The following is a 27,042-nucleotide window of genomic DNA, read 5'->3' on the forward strand; positions in this document are numbered from 1 at the left end:
AGAATCCAGAAAAGATGGACTTTTTAATCTAAATGTATACAAAAATGCCACAGTTGTAATCATTTAATAGATAGTTGGGTTGACCAACCTAAAGTCTTTCTGCAAATATTATTTAATGACAGCCTAATTTTGTCTTCAGCTTCCTAAAAGTTTTGTTGATATGACAGTTAAATGCAGCAACTTCAGCTCATTTGACAAATGCCACATTGACACAAAATGTACATGATGATATCCACCTCTGGCAAAAAAAAAAAAAAAAAAAGCTCTCTGTGCATGCTGGTGTGTGTTTGAACCAAGGCAAAGACACAGAGGACAAAAGTTCAGCTCTGCAGCAAAAGTGGCCAATTACTGTACATGTCTGGACATGTTGTATATCAATTCCAGGAAATCAGCCTCTGCTTTGCAAATGTAATTATCTGTTACAAAACCTGTTGTGGAATTTTTATATTTCAGCTTTTTTCGGCGTATTTAATGTAGTATGCAACAAATGTATTTATTATTACTTTGTTGGTCTGAGTTAAAGTCTGTGTCATGATACTTTCAATACCTTCCTGAGTTCTGTCCTTTTTTTAAATGAAATCCTGATTAAGATTAGTTTGACTCTATGGCAATCATAATAAAAATATTCTGATTTTACCTGATGATGTTTGCATATATTCATTGCCACTGTGTTGAGGTTAAATCTGTAGGTTACTGTGATATGCGCCATCTAGCTGTGAGAGGATGATACCATAGTCAAAGCTTCTCCCTCATACAGCAAGAGATTCAAGCTTTGCTGTTGTCTCCATCTTCTGGGTTGTTGGTGTAATGGTTTATTAGTGGCTCTTCATCGCTGCCGTTGTTTCCTGCAGTGAGCTGTATAACGTCTGCTGAGCACTTATGTCATTAAGAAGTGTGTAGACTTTTTTCCTGTCACCTGTTTTCTTTTCTCTTCATTTGTTCCATAATACTACATATTCATAGTTTTGAACACTCCCTGTGGCAAACGGAGGAGTCCTATTCAACTCATTCAGCATTCCATATTTATAACATGAACTGTTATATTTTATTCTATAGACCTAATGTGTAATAAACACCTAATGTGTTTATTACACATTAGGTGGTTATAATGTCCCAACTGAAGCAGACTCATTCTATTCTATTCTATTCATTTCTATTCCACAGTATTACATCTTCATAGTTTTGCACATTCCATATAATGTCCGTGTGGCAAATAGAGGAGTCCTATTGAATTCAGTCAACATGCAATATTTATAACACTAACTCTATTCTATTCTATTGCACAGTATCATATCATTTTTATACATGATAAAAATCCATGTTTATAACAGTGCATGTGGACTTATAGTTCATTATATTCTATACTACAGAATTATATCATGTTTAATACACATTCTTTATTTATAATATTCCATCTAAAGTGGATTCTTTTGCATTTCCATTCTATTCTATTCTATTAAATCTTTATATTTTTGCAACATCCTTTCCCATAATGCTCTGTCACAAGTGAACTCATATCCTCCTCTATTTTATTCTAGTATGTTAAACTTTTTTCTTTTTTTTTAATCTCAGGTTGCACACGTCATATCCGGGCCATTGCAAGTGGACTTCTGTTTTATTCTACTCTCTTCTATTCGCCCAGCCCAAATTTACTGGTGTGGTGTGTCCCATCGGATCTTTGCTCAGCAGCTGTCGCTTTAAGGGACTTGTGCGTTAAAACCTGCAGTAAACTGTCCAGAGGTGTTCACGATTGTGAGATATCTCTTCTTATGGCTGATTTCATTCGAATTAAACCACACCTGAAGTCTTTAAGTCGGATACCATGCTATTTATGCGGTCATATGAAGGAATTTATGATCTCCCCTGCGGTGCAGAGGACAGGGCAGAGATGCTGCACTGATGCTGCCAGCCTGCTGGTTTCCTAATGTGAGTATCCCTCTCGCTCTCTCTCTCTCTCTCTCTCTCTTCAATGCGGCATAAAGATGTGGGCAATGGGACGATAGGACGCGAAAAAAACATATTTTAGCTCTAGCGACATTTTAAGATAACTAAATAATGCATTTTTTCTTACTGAATAAAATAGAGTCTTAGGGCAAAATCTCTAAAAATAGCCTTTGGCGCTTGAAACCACAGTACTCTATTAAGTTTGACGTATTTTTGCATAGAACAGTGTTTTACTGTATGCTGTCCTGAACAGTGAGACCGCAATCGAGGTTTTTTTTTGTTTTGGCTTTTTTTCGGCAAAAAAAGATGGGGCTGGTTAGATTGAGTCTGTGTTCTCGGGAAACCCAACAGGATACCACTGAGAGTACATTTATATTTCAAGGTGCAGGGAGTCCTTGACTTCTGTCATATCATGACCATAATGTTACTTTTCCACCTAATCCTGCTGGAATTGCCAAAAAGCACTGCACACCACTGCAATGTGTTGTCAAAACATTACAGGGATTTTTGCAGGGGTAGGTGGACCAAAGGTGTAATCAGATAGGCTAGGATTCAGGCTAACCAGAGCAGCCTCTGTAAGGTTAGTTAGCATTAAACAGTAGAGTTTTTAAATATAGAGGCCATGTCTAATGCAGTATAGACTTTGATCCTGGGCTTTAACAAAATGTGATTGGTCAGCTGGACGCGGACAGGCCAGTATATCAGCCGCTGGTTCTTGTCTACAAAGTTGATGTGCGCATCTCTGACTGCAGTGTGCTGGCGTCTGATCTCTTTGCTTTCTTGACTACAAGTCCCAGAATTCCGCGGCATAAACCACTCAGGCTGGTCAAAGTAAATGCAGCTGCCAGAGGTCACTAATGAGTTTTAGACTCACATTTATCAGACAGCTAGAGCGACAGCTTCAAATCAGTGGCACTCCATGTCTGCTGGATACCAGCTTCTGTCAGTAATTATAAGTTGGACAGTATTTTGCAGAGTTCTTGTGCCCTCAGGTGGCCATAAAAATCAATTAATGCAGCTTTAAGTTCTACTAATCAGCACGACCTTTTCAACACGGATGCTCATTTTTTGGAGTGATGGTTTGATGTCCATGCAAGCCCTGGAAATGCTCCAGCTGCCAGTCACCCACTTATCATTGTCAATGAAAAATATCAATAGTTTTACTTCCGGAACACTGGGCCTGCAGAATAGGACAGAGTGAGAGCTCTTTGACTCTTTGCAGTTTCTGCAAACCAGTGTGACTTTAACCGAGCTAGAGATAGACTCACATCATGTATACACTTACACACCACACCTTAAAATATAGATAGCACGACAGCTTGCCAAAGTGTGCAGTAAAAATCGTTATGAAGTCTGAGATTTATAACGCAAGTTGGCTGCTACGCATGCGCAAAACAAAACCAAATAGTTTCTCGTGGTCTATATTAATATTACATCCGTGACAAAGGGTTGTAAAATACAAAATAAGCCTCTCGAATAAAATATGCAATGAATATCGATGCACCCTTCGGGACACCAAGCCAAAACACGGGAGATGGAAGAGGCCGTTGAGTCTGCCTGACCGGATTTAAGACGACGCGGAAGTAACCGGGGGGGGGACCCTCTCGCTCCATCTCCACAGGAGCTGCGCTCACGCGCAGTGTAATTCATTATTATTAGAACATCGCCTTTGAAGGAGTCAGTATGTTGTTGGAGGGAAACAGTCGTGTCACTTGCCATTGTTGCTGTCATTATTCCCTGGAATAATAACCTGTCGTGCAATGTATCGTCTTTGTAAAGGGACCGTTAACGGCGCGCACTGGACCGACACAAGTGAGTGGGGTTGGTTGGGATAGCGGGATAACGCTTCTAAAGGAGCTAAACAAAACACCCGGCACCGGCGATACACGGTCAAAACAAAGCCTCTTAGCCGCACACACCACAAATATTGATTTTATGTGCCTTCTTGTATCGTATACGTCACCAAACAAGGGTAGGTATGTATATACCACACTGTTATGCAGTGCAGACAGGTGTTTGTTTGTTGTTTTTTTTGTTTGTTTGTTTTTAGGAAAGTAACGGTTTTCTCTGTTGTGCCACAGTCGTTTTCCGGGTGGAGTATTCCTGCGCCCTGTGCCGGAGATAGTCCGATGAATGTGTCTGTGCTGGGACACATAACAGCAACGCGATGGCCACCTGTCCAGATCCATGGTAAGTTTAATGTATGCTGTACAATATTACCGGTAATGTTAGAGCATGTTTAATGTTAACAGCTGATAGGCCCTCCTGTGACACTCAATTGGCTGTGGTGTTCAGCTGCTCTGACCACCTATCAAACAAATAACAGCAATAACAGCATTTTTTTTCAGATTCGCTGTTTCCATTGTATCTGTTATGTATTGTCCTGCATAGCTTAATATGGTATGAGGAGCTTTTCAACCATCCTCTGCTGACTGCCACACCCACTCCAGCTCCAGTGACTGCACCACTGTGGACTTGGCTGCATGGGTCCAGTGCTCTGCTGCTGAATAAGCAAGAATATTTTACTTTATTGCTGTTAAGGTGATGACAGGCTAACCTATAGGTTTGCCTTACATAAGTAAAACACCCATGTTGGTCCCTTAAATAGCAGCACAGCCCATTTCTAGAGTGTGTAATGTAATGGTCATAGAGGCAGAGTTGACCAGCAACAAAATTACTGAGATAGCTGGCCCACTGATGGGAAACAGCACATATCTCTTGAGAAAGGGCTAAGTGAGCTTTTTACTTTTTTAGGATAGCATACAGAAGGTTAGGATAGAAGGAAAGGACAGAAGGTATGCAACTTAGTGTACCAAAAATCAAAATCTAGAGCTTAATACAGATGTCCAACTGGTACTAATGGACTGTTAACAGATGGAGCTGGTGAGGTGTCCATACTCATGTTTCTTCCAAACCTAAACCTTAATCAATAATGACTATCAGCAAGACTCTTGTATCCTATACAATAGAGATAACATTTGATACCTCCTTTTCTCTGCTGTAATTTCACAGCAGAAATTAGGAGGATTACTATGTAGTCTTGTCAGTGCACTCATAGGAGTGCTCCAAATGAATGAAAAGTCAAGATTTTAAATCTATATCTTATAAAATCATATAAAACATCAAGTTATAATGTAATGTATATCCAAAAGTCTTGACATTTTTTAAGCGTAAAGTGAAATGTTTCCCATAATGATTTTGTTTGTTGTCAAACCTCAAACACATTTATGTCTTTATTTTTCAGGTTGCCATGGGTGACAGTCCGTCATGAGTACATTGGCCTGAGGTCCTACCAGGTCTCTCCCTCAACATCTGTTCATGATGTCAAACATTTGCTCTACGAGGAGACAGATCTCCCAGTTAAAGAGCAACAACTGACCCACAATGGGAGAGTGGTGAGTGTTTGTTTGTATGTTTGTTTGCAACAGCAGAGTGAATGTACCACTGAAATATGCCAAAACAGTATGCAGTTTGAACATGTTCGTAAGAATTGCACTACTTGATTACTGCAAAACTGCAAATCATCTACAACAACAAAGCATATAATAACTAAAGACAAAACCCAGAAAGCAAAGTTTGAAATTTGCTAAATATTGTTCCTATAAAACCAGTTCTGGGTAACTTGTTTTGTAATTCTTAGTTGCATAGGATGGCTTTATTATTTTTACTGTGTTGGGTTTTTCTATTATAAATTTCTAATTCAGTGTGTTCTTCTTGGACATCTCAATACTGGAAAACTTGTTGGGGTCATTTTAGTTTGTATGCCTGCTGTTATGTGGGTGGGTCTGCCCTAGGAAGAACCGAGGTTTCTTTCTCTGGGTGCGGATAATTGCCAGCAGAAGAAAACAGGCTGGTTTTAATGACCTCGTGCCATAACTGCAGGACAAATGATGTGACAGTCATCTAAACTGATAACAGTGCCTTCATTGTTAAAGTGCTGTGAGTCTCCCTTGCAGGTTTAATTTGTTATTTCTGTGAGCAATTAATTTAATCTTTTTTGTTCTGTTGTTGATCTTATGACTGATTTGTTTGGTAATGATCATATCTATATATCCATCTGTTTATATATCCATCTATCTCTCTCTCTCTCTCTCTCTCTCTCTCTCTATCTATCTATCTATCTATCTGTCTATCTATCTATCTTTCTATCTTTCTATCTTTCTATCCTTCTGTGTGTCTGCCTCATTTTTACTGTGGGCTTTTGTTGGAGTCTAACACAGTAATGCAGTGTAATCCTATATCAGCTTGGGTGACTGCATTTAAATATTCTGACTCATACTGTGGGCAACATGACTAGGCACCTCATCATCACGGTGCATTGAACAGCGCCATAGTTTAGGACTTACTGCATTCTTAGCATATGAAACTAAACAAGTCACTCATAAATGCCATATTAAACAAAGTATAATATAAATCTCCTGAGTGATTCTCAGCATTTTAGATGTACTACCTCTTCTAAGATTAAATGTTAGGTTTTTTTTTTTTGAAAGATTATAATGTTGTCTTTTTATACAGTTCTATGAATTAAGGTCTTGCCATTGCTAATTTTTTGTCATGCCATAAATGACTTATTTTGCATCAAACAGATATCTCAGAATTGTTTATGTGATGAACTAGTTACTTTTTACGCAGATAAATGTACAGAAGGGCTCTTGTTTGGTAGGTTTTGATGGCTGTGTCAGTGTATGGGTTAACATGACTGGAGTTGACCCCCTGTCTTGGGGCTGAGCTGATGGAAAGCACCAGGTGTTGGTCAGTGCTTGGCAGCCCCCCGATCTCATATGCAGAAATTAGCTGCAACTAATACTAACTACAGTACAAGGTCAGGGCTTACACTTGAGACTGTTAAATAAAGGGAATATTTAATTCTTGAATTCTGTTCTGTGAGTATTGTAATGTGAGCCTTTTTCCAGTGATGAAAATAAGCAATTAAAAAGGTTTTCCATTGTTCCCCTTAAATGCAAGTCTAAGTTTCACTTTGTATTCCTGTTCTGCCTAATGAAATTAAAGATGTGCTGCAGTCTGATGGAGGAAACACTGTGCCAGACACAGTACTTAGCAGAGGAGTTATATGCTTTTTAGGAGAAACCGAAAGCAAAGCTTAGCTTGTTCTCTTTTTCGTAAGCATTATTCATTGAAAACATCTGAGTCTCTTGGTGCCCTTAAATGCAAGAAAACATTCAGTCCAGAAGCCAAATGAGAGAAAAGCATTTTTAGCTATTATACTACTATACATACGTCTTTGTTTGTTAATGGTAAATACAGCAGACACAAGATATACTGTATTTACTTATTACAACATCCAGGTCTCTCTCACTCGTTTTTTTGAACCAAGAACATTTTATTTAACCACAATGCCTCCCAGTGATGAACACTTTCACTTTAACTGTATGTTTGCAGTAATATTATGCTGTATTAAATATTAATAAGACAATAAATACAGATTTAAGTTCTTTCACCCTGAATTGTAGAAATGATTATTGCAAAGGGGAACTAACCATGATGAGGATGATGACTGAGGGTTTTGCTTGTGCAGAGCTCAGTGTGCCAGACAGCATGTTGATGTGCAAAGACTGCTGAGTACAGTGGGTCACAGTGTCACCTTGAAAAACCTCACAGTAGCAGTAGCAGCAGTATCAGGCCTGGTCCCAACTCCCTTCTGCATCGATTCTGTAAAATGCACCAGGAGAAGATTGTTGATCACAGTAATGTTTGCAGCAACACTGCCCAAAAGATTTAACAGTAGCTGGCGTGAAAAGTGATGATACATGATTCTTAATGGGTGGACAATGGTATGTCTCTTAATAGTTCTTATAAAGGAACAGTCAGTTCTAGTAGGCTTTCTAACTGTTTTATGAGGGCAGTGAGTAATGAAACAGTTTATAGAGGGAATCTTTTCTTACAAGAGATATTTGTAAGAAAACATCTCTTATAAGGTTGTTGTCTTCTAACGTTCTTTTTGTTTAATTGAAGAGATTTCTGTATATGTAATAAACCTAGACCATGCACACTAAACTGTGTTTTTTTTCAGTAAAATGTTTTCTTGTCATATGTTCTGTCCCTAAATCAACCCACAATAGTTGGATGACGGCATGCAGATTGGGACTTTGGTGCCCACAGGAAGCCCAGAAGTATCTATCACACTGGAGGGAAGAGGCCTTAAAGGGGGAGGTAGGACTAAATCCACCACATTAATGCAATAAACCAATTCCTACAACAGTGAAGCTTACCTGTTATGGCTTTTACAGGGAGGTTTGGACAGACTACACCACCACTAGTTGAATTTTTGAAAGATATTCTGAGGAGATATCCTGAAGGTGGACAGATTCTGAAGGTAAGTGTCAGGCTAAATTTTTTTCAAAGATTTTCCACTGGCTGAGATACAATTAGTATTTAGTTAGTTAGTTAGTTAGTTAGTTTCTCAGATCTAATGATGATTTATCTGACAAATAAGGTCTGTTATATAGAAAATAAATCATGAATTTATTTATTTAACCCAAACTCTGATGGACAATACTAAATTGTGGTATTACTAAGAAGCAGATTCTATTAAAAAGCTCCCCAAATCTGTATGTGGTTGTTGTTTTGTTTTATGTGAGCTCACCAGCAAGATCCAGATTAACACGTAGTTATGAGAAGAGACTTAAACAACTGAAGGCTATGTGGCAGTAAGAAAGCTGGTGATAAATAAGCTGATGTCATTGTGTACTTTCACTTTTAAGGCCCTCCCTTCATAAATGCATGTATCTGCTGTGCTTTATTTTGAAGGAATTGATTCAAAATGCTGAGGACGCTGGAGCCACAGAGGTCAAGTTCATGTATGATGAGACAGAGTATGGAGTGGAGTCACTGTGGTCACCTGACATGGCTCAGCATCAAGGTTAGTAGTTAGTAACTAGTTAAGCACCGCAGGATAGATCAGTGATCAGTGAAACCGTTCTTTCATTGGAGGGCATAAGTCCAAGCCTTAGAGTTGGCAGGTCTCTGTCTTGCTTAAGTGTTGTTTAGCATCTGTTCTGTAGCTGATCCTGACCTTCCTGTGAACAGGGAAAAGACAACTTTGTTATAGGTTATATTAAAATAACAAAACATTACCTTTCCTCATTCATTACACCTTTACTTAGTACGATTTTTAGATTGTTTTAACTAATTGTTTCTGATCTGATTGTAACCTAACTGGTATTGCAGCAACAGCATTGTATGTCTACAATGATGCTGTGTTCACTGAGGAAGACTGGAATGGGATTCAGGAGATCGCGAGGAGCAGGAAGAGAGAGGATCCTTTGAAAGTGGGACGATTTGGGATTGGCTTCAACTCTGTGTACCATATTACAGGTGAGGATTGTTTTGAAATGTTAGGTATATAGTGAGGCATATTACCTATTAAGATCATTGTAAATCATCATTGTAAATGATAAATGAAGTTGTACTGTACATCATAATCACATCAGAGAAACTTCTTCAGGTGGTACAGTAAAAGACTCTCTTCGTCTATATGATATTTAAAAGTAAATAATTTGATGAAAGAAAGCTCTTTTCATTTTTAGTGTTTATTTAAAACATCAAATATGTACAATACTTCCCATAGAAACATAAGCAACTGAAATTTCCCCAGTAGAGCTGCTTAGTGGTTCGCGGGTCAAGCTATAGGTGTACTGGGCAGCTTCCAGGTGTTAATGTGTGTAACTACGTGAATGTGATCAGGGCATTCCTGTAAAAGACGAGTTACATCTCAGCGAATGAATAATGGTTAAAAAACACTTGCAGAATTGTGTTTTATTCTATATTTGCTACTCTATAAATGAATAATGTTTTTAATCTATTTTAATTTATAGTTTTTATGTTTTTCTTCTCAATGGTTTTAGATGTTCCCAGTATATTCAGTGGAGACCAGATTGCCATGTTGGACCCTCATCAGACCCTGTTCGGAGTGAATGAATCTGGACAGTGTTGGAACTTGAAGACAGACATTAAAGAGATAACAGAACTGGCTGACCAGTTTGCTCCCTACACTGGGATGTTTGGGAGCTCTGAGAAAACCATTAAGGATGGCAGCTTTCCTGGAACACTCTTCCGCTTCCCGCTCCGCATGAAACCCTCCCAGCTCAGTGGCAACATATACAACAAAGAAAAGGTTCTGGAGCTCTTTGAGTCTTTCAAAGCAGATGCAGACACAGTGCTCCTCTTCCTCAAGAGCGTTCAGAAGATCTCCCTGCATGTGCGTGAGTCAGATGGTACAGAGCGCATGTTGTTTCAGGTCACAGCAACAGAAAATACTGATGATAAGTTAGAAAGACCAAATGCACTGAAGACTCTGGGTCAGGCAGTAGACAGCTACAGCAATGGTGTTCCCAGTTCTACCATCACATGCGTCACTTACCAAGTCAACATAGAAACTCAGGATGAAACAGCTAAAGAGACTCAGAGAACAACGTGGCTGGTTTGTAATGGAGTTGGGGGGAGAGGAATGTGTGCTGAGTTGGACTCTCTTGCAGATGATTTGAAGTTCATGCCCACCATTGGCATTGCCCTGCCTCTTACTCTGCTAAACAAAGAGGAGGTAGGTGCCACTTCTGGTTTCTCAGGACGGGCCTTTTGCTTCCTCCCTCTTCCCCCCGGGGAAGAGAGCGAGACAGGGCTCCCAGTTCATGTCAGTGGCTTCTTTGGTCTCACAGACAACCGTAGGAGTATCAAGTGGCGGGAAGTGGACCAGTGGAGGGATCCAGCTGCCCTGTGGAATGAGCTGCTTATAATCACCGTCATCCCGAGGGCTTACTTCACACTCATCACAGAGACTATCAAAAGGGTACAGACAAAAAAGGACCAAGACTTTCCATTGTTCCCTGCAGGGACCTATGAGGCCTGGCCAGACCCTAAGAAGGTCAAGTCCCGCTGGAAACCTATTCTCCAAGCACTGTTTCACAACTTGCTGCAGCAGGAAGTCATCTATTCCCTCAATGAGAGCTGGATCCGGGTGGACCAGGCTGTGTTTTCAGAGCTGGACACGGACAAGGATATTTCAGAGACTGTGATCAACTACCTCCAAAGCTCAGGAATGCAGGTGGCAAAGGTGCCTGCTGCTGTGGCCTCTGTGTTGGCTTCCTACATGGCTGAGTCCACTGAAGTGAGGAAGGTGACTCCCTCTTTGTTGCGGCAGATGATCAGGAAGTACAAACACAAAGGTCCCTCACAGGAGAAGCTGCTGCTGCTGGAGTTTGTGCTTAGTGATGCCAGTTACGGTGACTTATTAGGACTGGAGCTCCTGCCACTCCAAGATGAGACATTTACAACTTTTTCATCTTCTGTCAATGAAAAAGATGCAATTTACATTGCCTCTGAAGAATACCCCAGGTAGAGATAAAGTAAAATTGTGTCTTTCCTTTTACTGTCATCACTACTACTTGAAGTGATTTTAACAAGTGAAAATAATATGAGATAGTACTTTTACCTAAAATAACCCTGATTGTATTTCATGGACAGTCTTCTTCCCACTGGGACCAAATTTAAACAGGTGCAGCAGTCTGTCTGATCTAAGGCAGAGTCAGTATGTTCATCAAAGAGCATCTCTCCTTTTAACAGTAGATATCAGTACAGGTCAGTGTACTTGACTTTAATGGGGTTACTGCAATTTTCAAAGACCAGTTTTGAGGTGAACAATTTCCATATCTAAAAAGCAGATGCAAATTTGTTCAGAAATGTTGAAGGAAGGTCGTGATTGATTGTGTGATTAGCAGGTGGCCTCGCTGCTGCCTTTGAAAATCAGACCATAATTACATGCAAATTGGAAGTGGAAATTGATTGACATGAATTGTGCAAATTTTGCTCTCCTTTCATGCACATAAATTTGGCCCTCAGTGTAGCATCTTTTCAGTGTTCTGAGAAATGTGTTTGTCTTTTACATATTGCCATTGAGATAGACTCATTTTGCTCAGTTATATGGCGTGGTTATTTTATTTTACTGGTTTATTTGGACTCAGATGACAGTATAAGTATTTGTATTTGGAAATTATTCAACATTAAAACACATACACATGTAAAACTTAATTTGTAACATTTTTCTTCTTTCTTTTGCTTTTTCCTAAGGTCTCTGTATCCAGGACTTGAGGGTCGATTTATATTGGAGAGCATTAAACCTTCAGTAATGGACAGTTTGAAGAAAGCAGCCAAAACCAGAGGTAAAGTAACATTTTTAATTTATATGTAATCTCCTCCACATAAATACATGTGTGAATAAATATCCTTATATTGTAAAGTTTTTGGCCAAAAGATATCAACAACAGGATGTGACAGTAAGTCTATGAATTGCAGATTTTTAGGGTTGTCTTAAAATACAAAGCAAAGTATGGTTTTTAGTAGAGTGTAACATGGAAAATGTATGACAAAACTGTATCTCTAACTCAGACTCAAAAATCCTGTGGTGAGTATGTGGGTTATGTAGGTTCAGCCATATTGTAGTAACACTAGGTCACCTTACTCCTGCAGTGCCAGCAGGGCATTAAATCTGGTACACTGCTGAGATAATTTAGGAGTGAGAGACAGAAAGGGAAAGAGAGAGCGAGCACGCTGTTTCATGGAAGAGTTGTTTTTGTGCCACACATTCCACTCGTTTCACAAGATCAGATCCTGACTGCCCGCACTGCATAACCAGCTGTGATTATGACAAGAGGCCCGTGAACCAGACAAAGGAAATATGCCGAGTAACACACAGAGAATATAGTAATTTATTAATGTGGAACTAACTTTTCCCCATTTCCTGTGAGGCTCTGCATTTCCTATTAATTTTTATATGATGTTGAAGTAGTATTACCACTTTTTGTACATGAAGTGGCAATACTGGACTACTACTGTAGTGTCTACAGTAGCTTAACTTTCATTAGCATCCTACAGCCATTACAAATCTTTATTGTGCTGCCCACTGTGGCCCCACCCCTGCTTATGATGTTAGAGTACCACTTCTCAGATCCTGGCCTCCCAGTCTCCACCCATCCCACTCATCACTCAGTCTCCATTATAACTGTTTTTCCAAATTGTGCAGCAGTGCATCACAGCCATCATTAATGTTGTGTTTCACGTACTATGTAAAAATTCATACCAAATCTCTAAAATTTGTCACTTGAATTACAGTGCAACAATATCTTTGGGGGTGTTCAGGTAGGTATTTCAAAGTGTGTCAAATATTGAACCTTTTTTCAATTGACCTACACTAACACATGGCTGTCAAAGAGCACCATGGTTACTGCAGTCAGAGAACTCTTACAGATATGAGTAAAATAAACGATTCACATGTTTAGATTCTGTAAAATTCTGTATTATAAATGTGATGCATTTACTCATCATCATTCTGACTTATTTTATAAAGGTTTCATGGTGCACTTTACTACTTGCAGTGTTTTGCTAGTTAAAAGGGTCCTTCAAAAATGGCTTCCCCTGCACCAAAACCTAAGAATGGGCCCAAGATTGACAGGATTTTTGTATAAATTTAATAAACTGCCTGTGCGTGTCTACAGAACATGATTTATGCAGGTGTGTTTGCATGGTTTGCCTCAGAAATATGTGTTGCAATATTGCTGTAAATCTTAAATGTTGAATATGAATATATTAATTATGTATGTTTAGCTGTTTTGTTTTTAAGTGTTGCTCTCTTTTAAGTGTTGCTCTCTGAATTATTTAGAAAATAATTTGAGTGGTATGTTAAGCTAATTCGACTTTTTTTCCCCCTTAAAATTCAACATTGTTCTAGTTTTAAAATGCTAGCAAACTGAAGACCAGTGACAGCCCAGAGAGTTTTGCATCTGTGGGAAATTTTCATGTTCATTTCTGAAAAGAGAACTGTCAATCATCTTTTGTGCAGGCTAATTAAAATCATCTGACCTGAGAAAAAAACTGTTGTGCCTTGTCATACCTCAATAAGTGAAGCAAAAAGAAAAAAATGAATCTTTCATCCTCACACTTACTGTGAAAGGCTTGCATTTTCCTTTAACAGAATTAACCTTTGTAGATGCTGCTTCCTGCAATAACAGCAACAAACCTATGTCAGTTTTGATAAATAACATTTAGTAACTTATACAAAATTAACTGAGGCTAATTGTTTTTCCTTCTTATTCAAACAGGAAGACCCTGCACTCAGCTACAAGTGCTGAACCCTGAACGATCATCTCGACTCATCAAGGAGATCCTATCAACAGCCTGGCCAACTAGAGACTTCATTGTCCAGTGGGAACCTGGAAACAAAGAGTTAAAGCATCCTACAATTTCCTGGCTGAAGATTATTTGGAAGCATCTGTATATAAATTTTGCTGATGACCTAAGTACATTTGAAGACATGCCTTTGATCCCACTTGTGCCACTCGAGGAAAACGTGGACATAGTGAAGCTTCTACGTCTCAAAACTCCATCCCCCATCATTCTTGTGGATGAGGAAGAGGCACCGCTTTCTGAAAACCTTCTTGACATCATTGAAAAGCTTGGAGGACTTGTGATAAAAAAGCTGGATTCATGTTTGCAACATCCTTTAGTAAAGAATTACATCCATCCTTCCTCTCCTGGAATGCTTCTGCAAATTATGGATAGAATGGCAACACAACGATTGTCCAACCAAGTTTCTTCTTTCTCAGTCAAAGAGAAGATTGCACTCAGAAACTTTCTTGCAGGACTGTCTGACATTACAGAGAAGGAAAAGCATACTCTGCTTGAACTTTCCATCTTTGAGAAAGTGGGGGCCTGCCCTGAAGGTACCTTAGCGTTTACATCACTGAGAGGAGCAAGAGCTTTACATCACAGAGCCAAGTATCCACCAGATGTGAAATTATCTGTAAATCTTGTGGCTTGCTCTGACGAGGAATCAATCCGCCTCATCAAGATGCTAAATGTGGAACAGGTCAAAACAACAGAATGTTTGAAGATTATCATTCAAGATATTGAGAGGGGGTTCTACACAACAGATGAGACAACCCAAATCATGCTTTGGGCACTTAAACATCTGGCGTTTCTAAAGAATGAAAACTCAGCTGTGATTGGATGGCTTTCTGCTCTTAAATTTATTCAGCTGCCTTGTGGAAAGTCAGTCAAAGCTTCAGATCTTTTTGATCCTGAGCTGGAGATTCTACAGAATCTGTTCTACATGGAAGAGAAAACCAGGTTTCCCACAAGTACATTCACGTCTTCCCCTGATATTCTTCATTCACTCAGACAACTGGGACTTAGAAACGAAGTACAGCTCAGTGAAAAAGATGCACTGCTCGTGGCAAAAAAGATCGAGGAGTTACATAGGAGCGATGAACCTGAGTGGGACTTCGTAATCAAAAAGGCAAAAACACTCCTGCAGATACTTAACAGACAAACCAAGCTGGTAAAATCAGCTGATGCCCAGACATTATTGCTAAAACTGAAATGGGTACCTGTCTGCAAAGAAAGACCTCCAACTTACCCTAAATCCCTTGCCTGGGTTGGAGATACTCTCAATATCTGCTCTTTGTCTGAGATGTGTGACATATCCCATGCAGTGCTTGTGGGATCTTCAGTAGCACTGGTTGAACACACATCTGCGGGTATGAAGAAGGCACTTAAACTAACTGTGGAGCCACAGGTGGATCAAGTGCTGCAACACCTGAAAGCAGTAAATGACTGGCACAAATCTCAAGCATTCACCACAGAGGATTGGTATCAGTTCCAGCAGATCTTGTTTGAGATTTATGCCTTCATGCAGGCTCATCTTGAGGATGCAAGAGAAGCAATGAAATCACTGCCTTTTGACTGGGTGTGGACTGGGAAGACATTCTCATCACCTGGCCACACAGTCCTAAAACCCTTGCCTGATCTAGACTTGCAGCCTTACCTGTACTCCCTGCCAAAAACGATTAGAAAGTTTCACAAGCTTTTCAAGTTTTGTGGTTCAGTTGAAGAGGTTGTGCCAAGCCATGTGTTTGAAGTCATCAGTACCATCCAACAAAGATGTGAAGGACAGATTACCAAGGAGGAAAGCAAACGTGATATCCTACTTTTGATCAACATCCTGAGGTGGCTGTACAACAATCAGATAACTGTTGATACAAACATGCATGTGCCAATCCTTTGTTACAAGGACCCAAGTAAATTAGCCATGAAGCCCATTCACGAATGCACCTACTGTGACATCAAGGTTGACGATTTGAATGACTTACTTGAAGATGCATCAGAGCCCATTATATTAGTCCATGACGACATCCCCATGAAAACCGCAGAGTGGCTGAAGGTGCCATGTTTGAGCACAAGGCTGATAAACCCTGAGAACCTTGGCTTCGAACAATCAGGCCAACGAGAACCTCTGACAGTAAGAATAAAGAACATCTTGGAGGAATATCCTTCTGTGGCAGACATTTTTAAAGAACTCCTCCAGAATGCTGATGATGCAAATGCAACAGAATGCAGTTTTCTCATTGACATGAGAAAAAACACTGACATTCGAGAGAATCTCCTTGATCCTGGCATGATTGTTTGCCACGGGCCCTCCTTGTGGTCTTTCAACAACTCTGTATTCTCAGATGCAGACTTTCTGAACATCACAAGGCTAGGTGGATCAGTGAAGAGATGCGAAGCAGACAAAGTTGGCAAGTTTGGTTTAGGCTTCAATTCAGTTTATCATGTCACTGACATCCCCATCATAATGAGCAGGGAGTTCATGATCATGTTTGATCCAAACATCAATCACATCAGCAAGCACATCAGAGACAGGTCAAATCCAGGGATCAAAATCAACTGGAGCAAGCAACAGAAAAGGCTGAGAAAATTCCCCAACCAGTTCAAACCTTTCATAAATGTCTTCAATTGCCAGCTTCCTCTTGCTCAGGACTCGCCATACAAATACAATGGTACACTGTTCAGACTCCCATTCAGAACAGAGCAAGAAGCCTCAGTAAGTGAAATCAGTAGTCTGTACTACAACACCACCGACATCTATTCCCTGGTTGATGAGTTCAGCATATGTGGCCATCGGTTCATTCTGTTCACGCAGCACGTTGGAAGTATGGTCTTGAAGTACCTGAAATATGAAGAACCAAATCCAGCAGGAGCACAAGATGTCGTGACCATCAACAAAAGTGTGTGGTCATCTAAAGCCTCATACGGACCTCTGAGTATCCTAAAATCTGCAGCAAAGGTCATGAAAAGAGTAGCAAGCACCAACAAGGTACCTGCTGATGTTCCCAAATCTGGCTGCATCATACGCATTGTGGTGGAGGAGTTTCATAATGTGTTCAAACGGATTGTCGATCTCCACTCCCCCCTGTTCAGAGGTTCAGAGGAAGATCCTAACCAGTACTTTGAGATGGCTGCTAAAGGGGTTCAGACAAGAAGACTTACAGATGAAATGCCCCAAAAGGCAGTTGAGGTCTCCAACTGGCTCATTTGCTCATGCATGGATGTAAGTGAAGCACTCAAGTTTTCCCTCAGTGATAGTGGAAAAAGACTTGGACTAGTGCCTTGTGGAGGAGTGGCTATCCTGCTCTCAGAGGAAGAGAATCGCAAATGGGCAGTGAAGACAAATGCTACACCAATCGGAGAGGTGTTCTGTTACTTACCTCTCAGAATCAAAACTGGCCTGCCAGTCCATATTAATGGCTGCTTTGCTGTGACTTCCAACCGCAAAGAGATCTGGAAAACAGACACTAAAGGACAGTGGAATTCTGTGTTCATGAGACATGTCATCGTCCAGGCCTACTTGGCAGCACTCACAATGCTACGTTCAATGGCTGAAAGTGGAGAGCTCCTCAACTACAACTATTATGCAGCATGGCCAGATCCAAGTCAGGTGCATGATGACTTCACACTGATCAGCCAGGGTGTCTACCAAGAAATAGCCAAAGGAGGCGACAGTGAGCAGGCAAAGGTTTTCTCGGACGGCAACACCTGGGTGTCAATCAAGTATGTCAGATTCCTTGACGATGCCTTACTCTGTAGGCCAGACATTGGTCCCGCTGCTTTCAAGATATTCTTGAAATATCTCAAGAAAAGTGGCTCACAAAACCTCTGTGCTGTTGAGCTGCCTGACTGGGTGAAGGAGGGATTTGATGATGCTGGATGTAAAGGGAAGTTGATGGAAAACACTTTGACGGAGAAGCAGTTCTTTTCAGATGTCTTTTTCCCTCACATCCAGGAAATCGACAGAGAACTTCGAGATCCCCTGATGCATTATGTCTTGAATGAGAAACTGGAAGATTTTGCATCAATCCTCAGGGTTACTCCTTGTATCCCATGCTCTGGACCCAGTAAGGAACTGGTTTTGCCTTCCAGACTCATTCACCCAGAGGGAAGAGTTGCTAAACTCTACAGCACCGATGATGGAAGATTTCCTGAAGGGACTTCTAAAGACTACCTAAACCCTGTGTGTTTAGTGAAGCTTGTGCAGTTAGGCATGGTGAAAGATGATCTGTCGTGGGAGGACCTGATTGAACGTGCTCAGTCAGTTATTCATCTCAATGAAAGTGATCATGCAGCGGCATGCTTTCGTAGCAGTATCCTACTCAGCCTCATTGACGAGAAGCTGAAGATGAGAGATACAGCAGCAGCTGAGCTCTTAGAAAAGCTGCAGGAGATCAAGTTCCTTCCATTTCTGACAAGACCTGCAGGGTTTTCACTACCATGGCATGGGAACAACTTTTCCCCAACAGCAGTGTTCTCTGCTAGAGAACTCTTCACAACTGAACATCAGGACACAGTGTGCCTGATGAAGCCAATCCTGAATGAGAATTCTCCATCTTTCAAAGGTTGTGGTGCAATGTCATTGGCTGTTAAAGACTGTCTTGGCCTAATAAGGAAGCCCTCAGCTGGACTGGTCATCAGTCAGCTCAAGAAACTGTCTGAGTCATTTGATGGTGTTACATTGTATCAGGAAAACATAACAAATGCCTGCTACAAGTATCTACATGAAGAAATGCTACAGGATGAGAACGCAAAAGAACAAATAACTGAAGAACTGAAAGCGTTCAACTCCATCCTGGTAGAGAACACATACATCAATCCCTCCAAAGTTGCATTCCACCTGAACTTTGATGCATCTCCACATCTTTATCAGCTCCCTAACAAATACAGAAACAGCTGTCGTGAACTCTTTGAAAATGTTGGGGTACAGCCAAGCTTTACAGTCGAGGACTTCTCAGCAGTTCTTGAAACTGTGAAGCAGGAGTGTGGGCGAAGGGCACTCACTGAGGACAACTTCCAGTTGTGTCGCAGAATTATTAGTGAAGGAATTTGGAGCTTGATACGAGACAAGAACCAAGAATACTGCCAAGCGAATTATGGTGGGATTCTATTACCGGATTCCAATCTGACTTTGCAGCAATCAAAATCACTATGCTACAATGACTGCCCTTGGATCAAAGTCAGAGACTCTTCTGTGAAATACTGTCATGGGGATATTCCAAGAGAGGTTGCTGTGAAATTAGGAGCAGTCCCAAAACGTCATAAAGCCTTGGAGAGGTATGCCTCAAATGTCTGTTTCACTCCTCTTGGGAGTGAGTTTGGACAGAAAGAAAAACTCACAAGCAGAATCAAAAGCATTCTCAATGCCTACCCATCAGAAAAAGAAATGCTGAAAGAACTGCTTCAAAATGCAGATGATGCCAAAGCCACTGAAATTTACTTTGTCTTTGATCCAAGGACACACCCCACGGACAGAATATTTGACGATAAATGGATCCCAATGCAAGGCCCTTCACTCTGTGTATATAACAACCAGCCTTTCACAGAGGATGATATCAGAGGTATACAGAATCTCGGAAGAGGAACAAAAGAGGCCAATCCAGGCAAAACCGGTCAGTATGGTATAGGATTCAACTCTGTCTATCACATCACTGACTGCCCGTCCTTCATCTCAAACAATGACATTCTGTGTATCTTTGACCCTCATGCACAGTATGCACCTGGGGCTACATCTGTAAGTCCTGGAAGAATGTTTAGAGACTTGGACTCTGACTTCAGATCTCAGTTTTCAGATGTGCTGAATCTTTACTTAGGAGTTCATTTTAAGTTAGAACGCAGCACAATGTTCAGATTCCCTATCCGCTCTACAGAGATGGCAAAGAACTCAGAGATCAGTTCAGTCCCTGCTTCAGACAGAATGGTGCAAAACCTTCTGGATAAGCTAAAAACTGACGGTGCAGAGCTTCTGATGTTCCTCAACCACATGGAGAAAATATCGATCTGTGAAATTGATAATGCATCTGGAGAACTAAATGTGCTCTATTCTGTGACTGCCAAAATAACAGATGGTGATAGGCTAAAACGCAAACAGTTTCATGCCTCAGTCATTGATAGCGTGACCAAAAAGAAGCCACTCACTGCAATCCCAGTCCAACAGATAACCTACACAATGGACATAGAGGACACTGATGGAAATTTGACCACATGGATGATCTGCAACAGATCTGGTTTCCCTAACATTGAAAACGTCTCAAAAAGTGTGATCTCAGCTCACAAAAATGAAGACATAACTCTGTTTCCACGTGGAGGGGTAGCTGCATGTGTCAGCCACAACTACAAAAAACCCCACAGAGCGTTCTGCTTTCTGCCCCTTTCACTGGAGACCGGCTTACCATTTCATGTCAATGGGCATTTTGCTCTAGACTCTGCCAGAAGAAACCTGTGGAGAGATGACAATGGAGTCGGGGTCAGGAGTGACTGGAATAACAATTTGATGACATCACTGATAGCCCCTGCCTGTGTGGAACTGCTGATTCAGCTTAAGCGTCGATACTTCCCAGGTCCTGATCCCACCATGACCGTACTACAAGGGACACCACTTCATGTTGTTAAAGATACACTGAGGAAGTACCTTTTCTTCTTCCCAGCCAACAGACTTGATATACAGCCAGACTGGTACTGCCTGGTTAAAGCAGTGTACAACTGTATCCATGCTGACCTGAAGCGTCTGCTTCCTGTAGTCAGAGTAGCACAAACAGACAACTCTGACATGCACTCTGTCATTTATATTTCATGGGTGAACACATCCACAGCAAACAAAGGGAGAGCCTTTTTTGACAATCTCCTACAAGATGAGCTTCAGCACTTGAAGAACACAGAGTACAACATAACCTCAAGGAAGTCTGTGGCTGAAAATGTGTACAGACTGAAAACTTTGCTTCTGGAAATTGGCTTCCACCTGATTCACAGCTGCGATGAGACTGCCAATCTCTACTTCTGTTTGGAGGATGCAGGGATACCAGTCAGCTATGTAACACCAGAGGATGTCCGCAACTTTCTTCACACTTTCTCGTCACCAGACACATCTTGCCATGTTGGTAAACTCCCTTGCCGCCTCCAACAGTCCAGCTACAGGCTAGTTCATAGCCTGAAGCTTCTATTTGACTACTGCTTCAAAGACATAGAAGCGGATGAGGTCAAAATTGAGGGTTTGCCTCTGTTGGTAACAATGGACAATATGCTCCAGGTATTTGATACCAAGAGACCAAAGTTCCTGACAACACACCATGAGCTAATCTCATCAAGGAAAGAAATGTTCATGAATACATTGTATGTCAAGTACAGCAACATCTTGTTGAAGGCAGGAGTTGCAAAGATTTTTGACATCAGCAGCTTTGGTGACCTCCTGGGGTCTGTTCTTCCAAGAGAGTATCGAACAAGGATCCCTGTGAAGTGGAAAGACACCTTTGCAAGTGAATCATGGCTGAAGAATGTGTGGAACTTCATCAGTGAGAACATCGCTGTTAAGGAGGATCAAGCAGACATCAAACCCAGTTTTGAAACAGTGCTTGACATTCTGAAAGACTGGGCCTTGCTACCTGGAATCAAATTCATAGCAAGAGAAAAGATTGTTGTCCCTGAGCATGATGTACTTTTACCTCTGAGCTTGATGAATGTAGCCATATTCCCACATGGCCAAAATGACAAAGTCTTTCACACCCTAATGAAAGCAGGGTGCATTCAGCTTGCAGTGAACAAAATCTGTGTCAAAGAGAATCCTATCATGCCTTTTCTGGCACAGCACACAGCAAACATTGAACATCCATCAAGTATTCTAAAGGCAGTAGAATACATGATTCAGACATCTGCATTCAAAGCAGCAAACCTGACTGACAAGGACTTTGAGGCTCTTCTGTTGTATTTCAACTGCAACCTAGCTAACCTCACACAACAGGATGTACAGAGCCTAAAACTCCTGCCATGCTTCAAATCAGTTAGTGGGAAATACATCAGCATTGCAAACTATGCGGCAAACTATGTCCTTGCAAAAAGCATTCCTACTGCAGACATAGACAAATGGGCTCACACAGCATCCTTTGCCTTTCTTGCTGACAGTCCACAGCTGAAAGAACTGTACACCTTTCTTGGCTGTATGCCAATTGATGACTTAGAAATCTACCTTCAACATCTCCTGCCAAAGTTTGAGAGTCTTTCCTATGATGCCAAAGTTGAACACATCATCTACTTGAAGGAGAGACTTTTGTCAATGGAAGAATCATGTGAGATGAAAGATCAGCTCTATGAGAAACTGGAGGGACTGTCATTCATCTATGACTACTCAAACAGACTCAGGCCAACAAAGTTCTTCTATGATGAGACAGTGAAGGTATTCGAAGTTATGCTACCTGCAAAATCGTTCATACCAAATGACTTTTTCAAAAAAGTTGAGCAAGTGTCAAAACCAAAGAATGGGACATTGTTGCTCACCTCATGGATAACCTTTCTGAGAAATATTGGTCTCAAGCATGAAATGTCCCAGCAGCAAGTTCTTCAGTTTGCAAAAGAGGTCAGCATCAAAGCCCAGACAGAGAGCTGGACTAAAGAAAAGGTGCAAACCATTGTCGATGTTCTCTTAAACCATATTTTCAAAGAGAGGACAGACCTATTCCACGGTACTTTTCTGAAAGAGCTCTCAATGATACCATTCCTTTGTCCAGAGAGAGCACCTAAAGAACTCATCAGGCTTCATTCGCAGTACCAAGAGATGAGTGGCACACTTCCTCTGATTCGTTTTAATGGGTCACAGGTAAATCCAAAATTCAAGCAAACAGATATTATTCACTTGCTTTGGACATCCTGCCCAATTCTACCTGAGAAAGCTACTCCATCAAGCATAAAGGACCAGGAAGGGAGCACTCTCACTGGACAGGAACAACTTGACCAAGTACTTAACATGTTAGGTGTCAACTTGGACCCTCCTCTGGATAAAGTCATAAGCAATTGTAAGAACATCTGCAACATTTCCAGTCCAGATGATGAAATGGTGAAAACCAGGAACAAAGTTTTGAGGTCCACATATGAGTTCCTCAATGCAGATAAAAGAGATTTCCGTTACCAGCTCCGTGGGGTGGCTTTTGTCATGGTTGAAGATGGCTGGAAATTATTGAAACCTGAAGAGGTTGTCATTAATTTGGACAATGAATCTGACTTTAAACCCTACTTGTACAAATTGCCTCTAGAACTTGGTACCTTTCATCAGCTCTTCAAACTCCTTGGCACAGAAGATGTTGTGTCAACCAAACAGTATGTTGAAGTGCTGTGGCGAATTTACAGAAGTTCAGAGGGCAAGCAACTTGACCCAAATGAAATGAGAACTGTGAAAAGGGTTGTTTCAGGATTGTTCAAGTCTCTCCATAATGATCCAGTGGAAATTCGCAAAGACCTCGAGAGTATCAGAGATTTGATATTTTATCTGCCAAGCCATGATGGCAGATTAGCAAAGTCCAGTAGCTTGGTGTTTGATGATGCCCCACACTACAAGAGCAGAATTCAGGGTAACGTTGGAGTTCAGATGCTTGTGGATATGAGCCAATGCTATCTGGGCAAAGATCACGCCTTCCACACAAAGCTGATCATGCTTCTTCCACAGAAACTAAGGCCTAGACTGTTGAGTAGCATTCTTGAAGAGCAACTTGATGAGGATTCTCCAAAAATGTGCCAGTTTGGAGCTCTTTGCTCACTTCAAGGTCGCCTTCAACTGTTGCTGTCATCAGAGCAGTTCATCACAGGACTGATCAGAATAATGAAACATGAGAATGACAATGCATACCTTGTGAATGAGGAAAAAGCCATACGTCTCTGCAAAGCACTTTGTGAAGGACTCAAAGTATCTTGTTTTGAGAAACTCCAGACAACATTAAGAGTGAAAGGATGTAGTCCCATCCCACACAGCCGCAGTGAAACCCTTGCCTTCCTCAAGAGGTATGGGACAGCTGTGATTCACCTCTACATCCAGCATTCAGACAGTAAAGACATCAATTTTCTCTTGGCACTGGCTATGACATTAAAGTCTGCTACAGACAATTTGATTTCTGACACATCCTACCTAATTGCCATGCTGGGCTGCAATGACATCTACAGAATCACAGAGAAGCTGGACAGCCTTGGTGTTAAGTATGACTCAACAGAGCCCTCAAAACTTGAGCTACCCCTCCCTGGAACCCCCATACCAGCTGAGATACATCACACACTCCTCATGGATCCAATGAATGTCTTCTATCCAGGGGAATATGTGGGTTACCTTGTAGACTCTGAGGGAGGAGACATATATGGGTCCTACCAGCCTACCTACACATATGCCATCATTGTTCAAGAAGTAGATAAGGAAGAGGAGGAAAACACAAGTTTTCTTGGAAAATGCTTCCAGATTGACATTGGATACAGTGAATACAAAATAGTGAGTTCCCTTGACTTGTACAAGTTCTCAAGACAAGATGAAAGTACCCATGTGCGAGACACCAGTGCCCCATCAACACCTACAAGCCCAGACAGTCGTTCTTCTGGTCTACGAATGGTCCCTCCTCTTTTTGCTGGCAAGGAAAATCTCCGACCTCCCCCTCAAAAACAATCACCAAAAAAGATCAAGCTTCATGCATTGCCCGAGATTCTGAAAGAAGTGACCTTAGTAGTGGAACAAGCCTGGAAGCTCCCTGAAACAGAGAGAAAGAAAATAATCCGCCGATTGTATCTCAAGTGGCATCCGGACAAAAATGCAGAGAATCTGGACATTGCTACAGAAGTCTTCAAACACTTGCAAAACGAGATCAACAGGATGGAGAAACAGTCTTTGGCTGATCAGCAAAATACAGACAGAGCTTCCAGGAGATCCTTCTCCACATCCTCAACCCGTTTCCAATCGGAGAAGTTCTCATTTCAAAGGTTTTATTCATCATGGAACCAAGAAGCTACAAGTCACAAGTCAGAAAGGCAGCAGTTCAGGGGACATTATACAAGCTATGCAGGTTCATCACATTCTCATCGTTTCTTTGTGCCCCCAACTTTCAAGACAGTTGGAAACCCCGTGGAAGCCCGCAGGTGGCTGAGGCAAGCCAGAGCAAACTACTCTGCTGCTCGCAATGATCTTCATAAAAATGCCAACGAGTGGGTTTGTTTCAAATGCTACCTTGCCACTAAGCTTGCACTGATAGCTGCAGACTATGCAGTCAGAGGAAAGTCAGACAAAGATGTAAAACCAACTGCGCTGGCTCAGAAAGTGGAGGAGTACAACTCCCAGTTAACAGGCCTCACCAATGATGTTCAGATCCTGGAGGGATATGGTGTGGACAGCCTGAGAACTCGCTACCCTGACCTCCTGCCATTCCCACAGATTCCCAATGACAGATACACATCGGAGGTAGCAATGAGAGTGATGGAATGTACGGCACGGATTATCATAAAGCTTGAAACCTTTGTGCAACAAAAAATATAATACTGTTGTTAAAAAAAAGAATGACACTACAGTATGCATAGATCCTCTGTGGAATAGAGGACACCCATACTGATCATGTATATCACTTTAAATAAAACTGAAGTATCAAGCTGGCAGCTTATGGTACATATGCAGTTTCTACCTGTGATGGCGGTGCTGTGGCCCATGCACAGTTAATAATTGTATGGCTCCTATAACCCATTCGGCTATCTCAATGTAGATTTGCGGTAATATATGAAAAAAAATTGCATATGCTGTACATACAAATGCCACAGCAATACATTTTGTTTACCAAAGTCCCCATTCTGAACCTATTTGCTCTGTTAGATTGAAAAAAATATGCTGCTTTTTTTACTTTATCTTTTATAAAAAATATATATAAATATATATATATATTTTCTTGCTACAGAAAACCAGTTGAGTGTACTTAAAGGTTGTGCTTGTAAAGAAGAACTAGATGATTTCAGACTGTCAGTACTGCAACTACTGTCATGCATCTTGTCCTGTTTGCAAGATCTCAGCAAAGCAAGGAAATACAATCATGTTTGTAAATTTTCTTTTTTAAATGATTGATTTCATATCATTTCTGTAAATTTGTAAATTTTCTGTAACATAGCCAATCACTTGTTTATGGACAAAGCACTTTTTTGAATCTCCTCATGTACTCATGTACTCTCGCACTTGCACTTGGATAGCGCTTGTGTCACCCCAGCAACTTGGGAGAATCCAACTGTGAATGGAAAACTCTTTGTTACTTAAAATGCAATTGTGTTTTTGTTTGTTTTTTTTATTGGGGATATGTTTTTTTTTGTTATGGCTATGTGAAATGTTTTCTTGTGCTCCATACAGTAAGATTTGGTGACTGTTTTGCATTATTACCTATTCATGTGAAATATGTGTACTCTGGGGCCCTACAGAGGGCCAATCTGCTTTGATAACTACCGGTTTGGATGCGGCATTGACAGCTACAGCTCAGCTTTTGCTTAAACAAGTCATCCAAAAGTTGTTTTTTTTACACTGATGGCCTGTTTGGGAATACTCAGTAGGACAGTGTGATAGAATAAAGAGCCATATTCTGTATATGCTATAACCTGGGCACAATCCTTAACATGTTAACTTATGTCAGCATGAAACCATGTTCATAAATGTTTTTGGTAATTTGAAGTTTTCTGGTTTAAGGAACATAGAACAGCACCAGACTGTGGTGCTCATGTGTTTTTACAGCTTAATTTTCCCTTTAAAGAAATATACACACACTGACCACATATTGTGTCATTTCAAAACCTAATTTAAATATGTGCTTCTTGGTATCTGTTGTCTTATTACACCTCAAGCTTGAGGTGACTCAGTTGAGGGTGTCTCCTTGAATAAACCACCTCGGAGCACCTTGTGTACCATACATGTTGATGCACACTGTGTCATAGGAGGGCTTAATA

At 40.9% G+C, this 27,042-nt stretch overlaps 1 protein-coding gene across 1 annotated transcript; it reads left to right on the plus strand.

The window, feature by feature from the left end:
* The first annotated feature begins 3,615 nt into the window (after positions 1–3,615).
* On the plus strand, positions 3,616–27,042 carry sacs (sacsin molecular chaperone). Its single transcript, XM_041046952.1, has 11 exons — positions 3,616–3,756; positions 4,026–4,134; positions 5,189–5,339; positions 8,025–8,115; positions 8,193–8,278; positions 8,713–8,824; positions 9,133–9,279; positions 9,810–11,295; positions 12,028–12,119; positions 13,069–13,095; positions 14,055–27,042. Exons 2-11 carry the CDS (start codon positions 4,112–4,114, stop codon positions 25,604–25,606), a joined length of 13,767 nt encoding a protein of 4,588 aa, XP_040902886.1. The 5' UTR covers positions 3,616–3,756; positions 4,026–4,111; the 3' UTR covers positions 25,607–27,042.

The sequence above is a fragment of the Toxotes jaculatrix genome, chromosome 9, assembly GCF_017976425.1.
Source record: "Toxotes jaculatrix isolate fToxJac2 chromosome 9, fToxJac2.pri, whole genome shotgun sequence".
Classification (NCBI taxonomy): domain Eukaryota; kingdom Metazoa; phylum Chordata; class Actinopteri; family Toxotidae; genus Toxotes; species Toxotes jaculatrix.

Coding starts and splice junctions, on each gene's coding strand:
- sacs (XM_041046952.1), top strand. CDS start 4,112: ATGGCCACCTGTCCAGATCCATG. Junction 4,135..5,188: donor GCCACCTGTCCAGATCCATG/GTAAGTTTAATG, acceptor TTTATTTTTCAG/GTTGCCATGGGTGACAGTCC. Junction 8,279..8,712: donor AAGGTGGACAGATTCTGAAG/GTAAGTGTCAGG, acceptor TTTATTTTGAAG/GAATTGATTCAAAATGCTGA.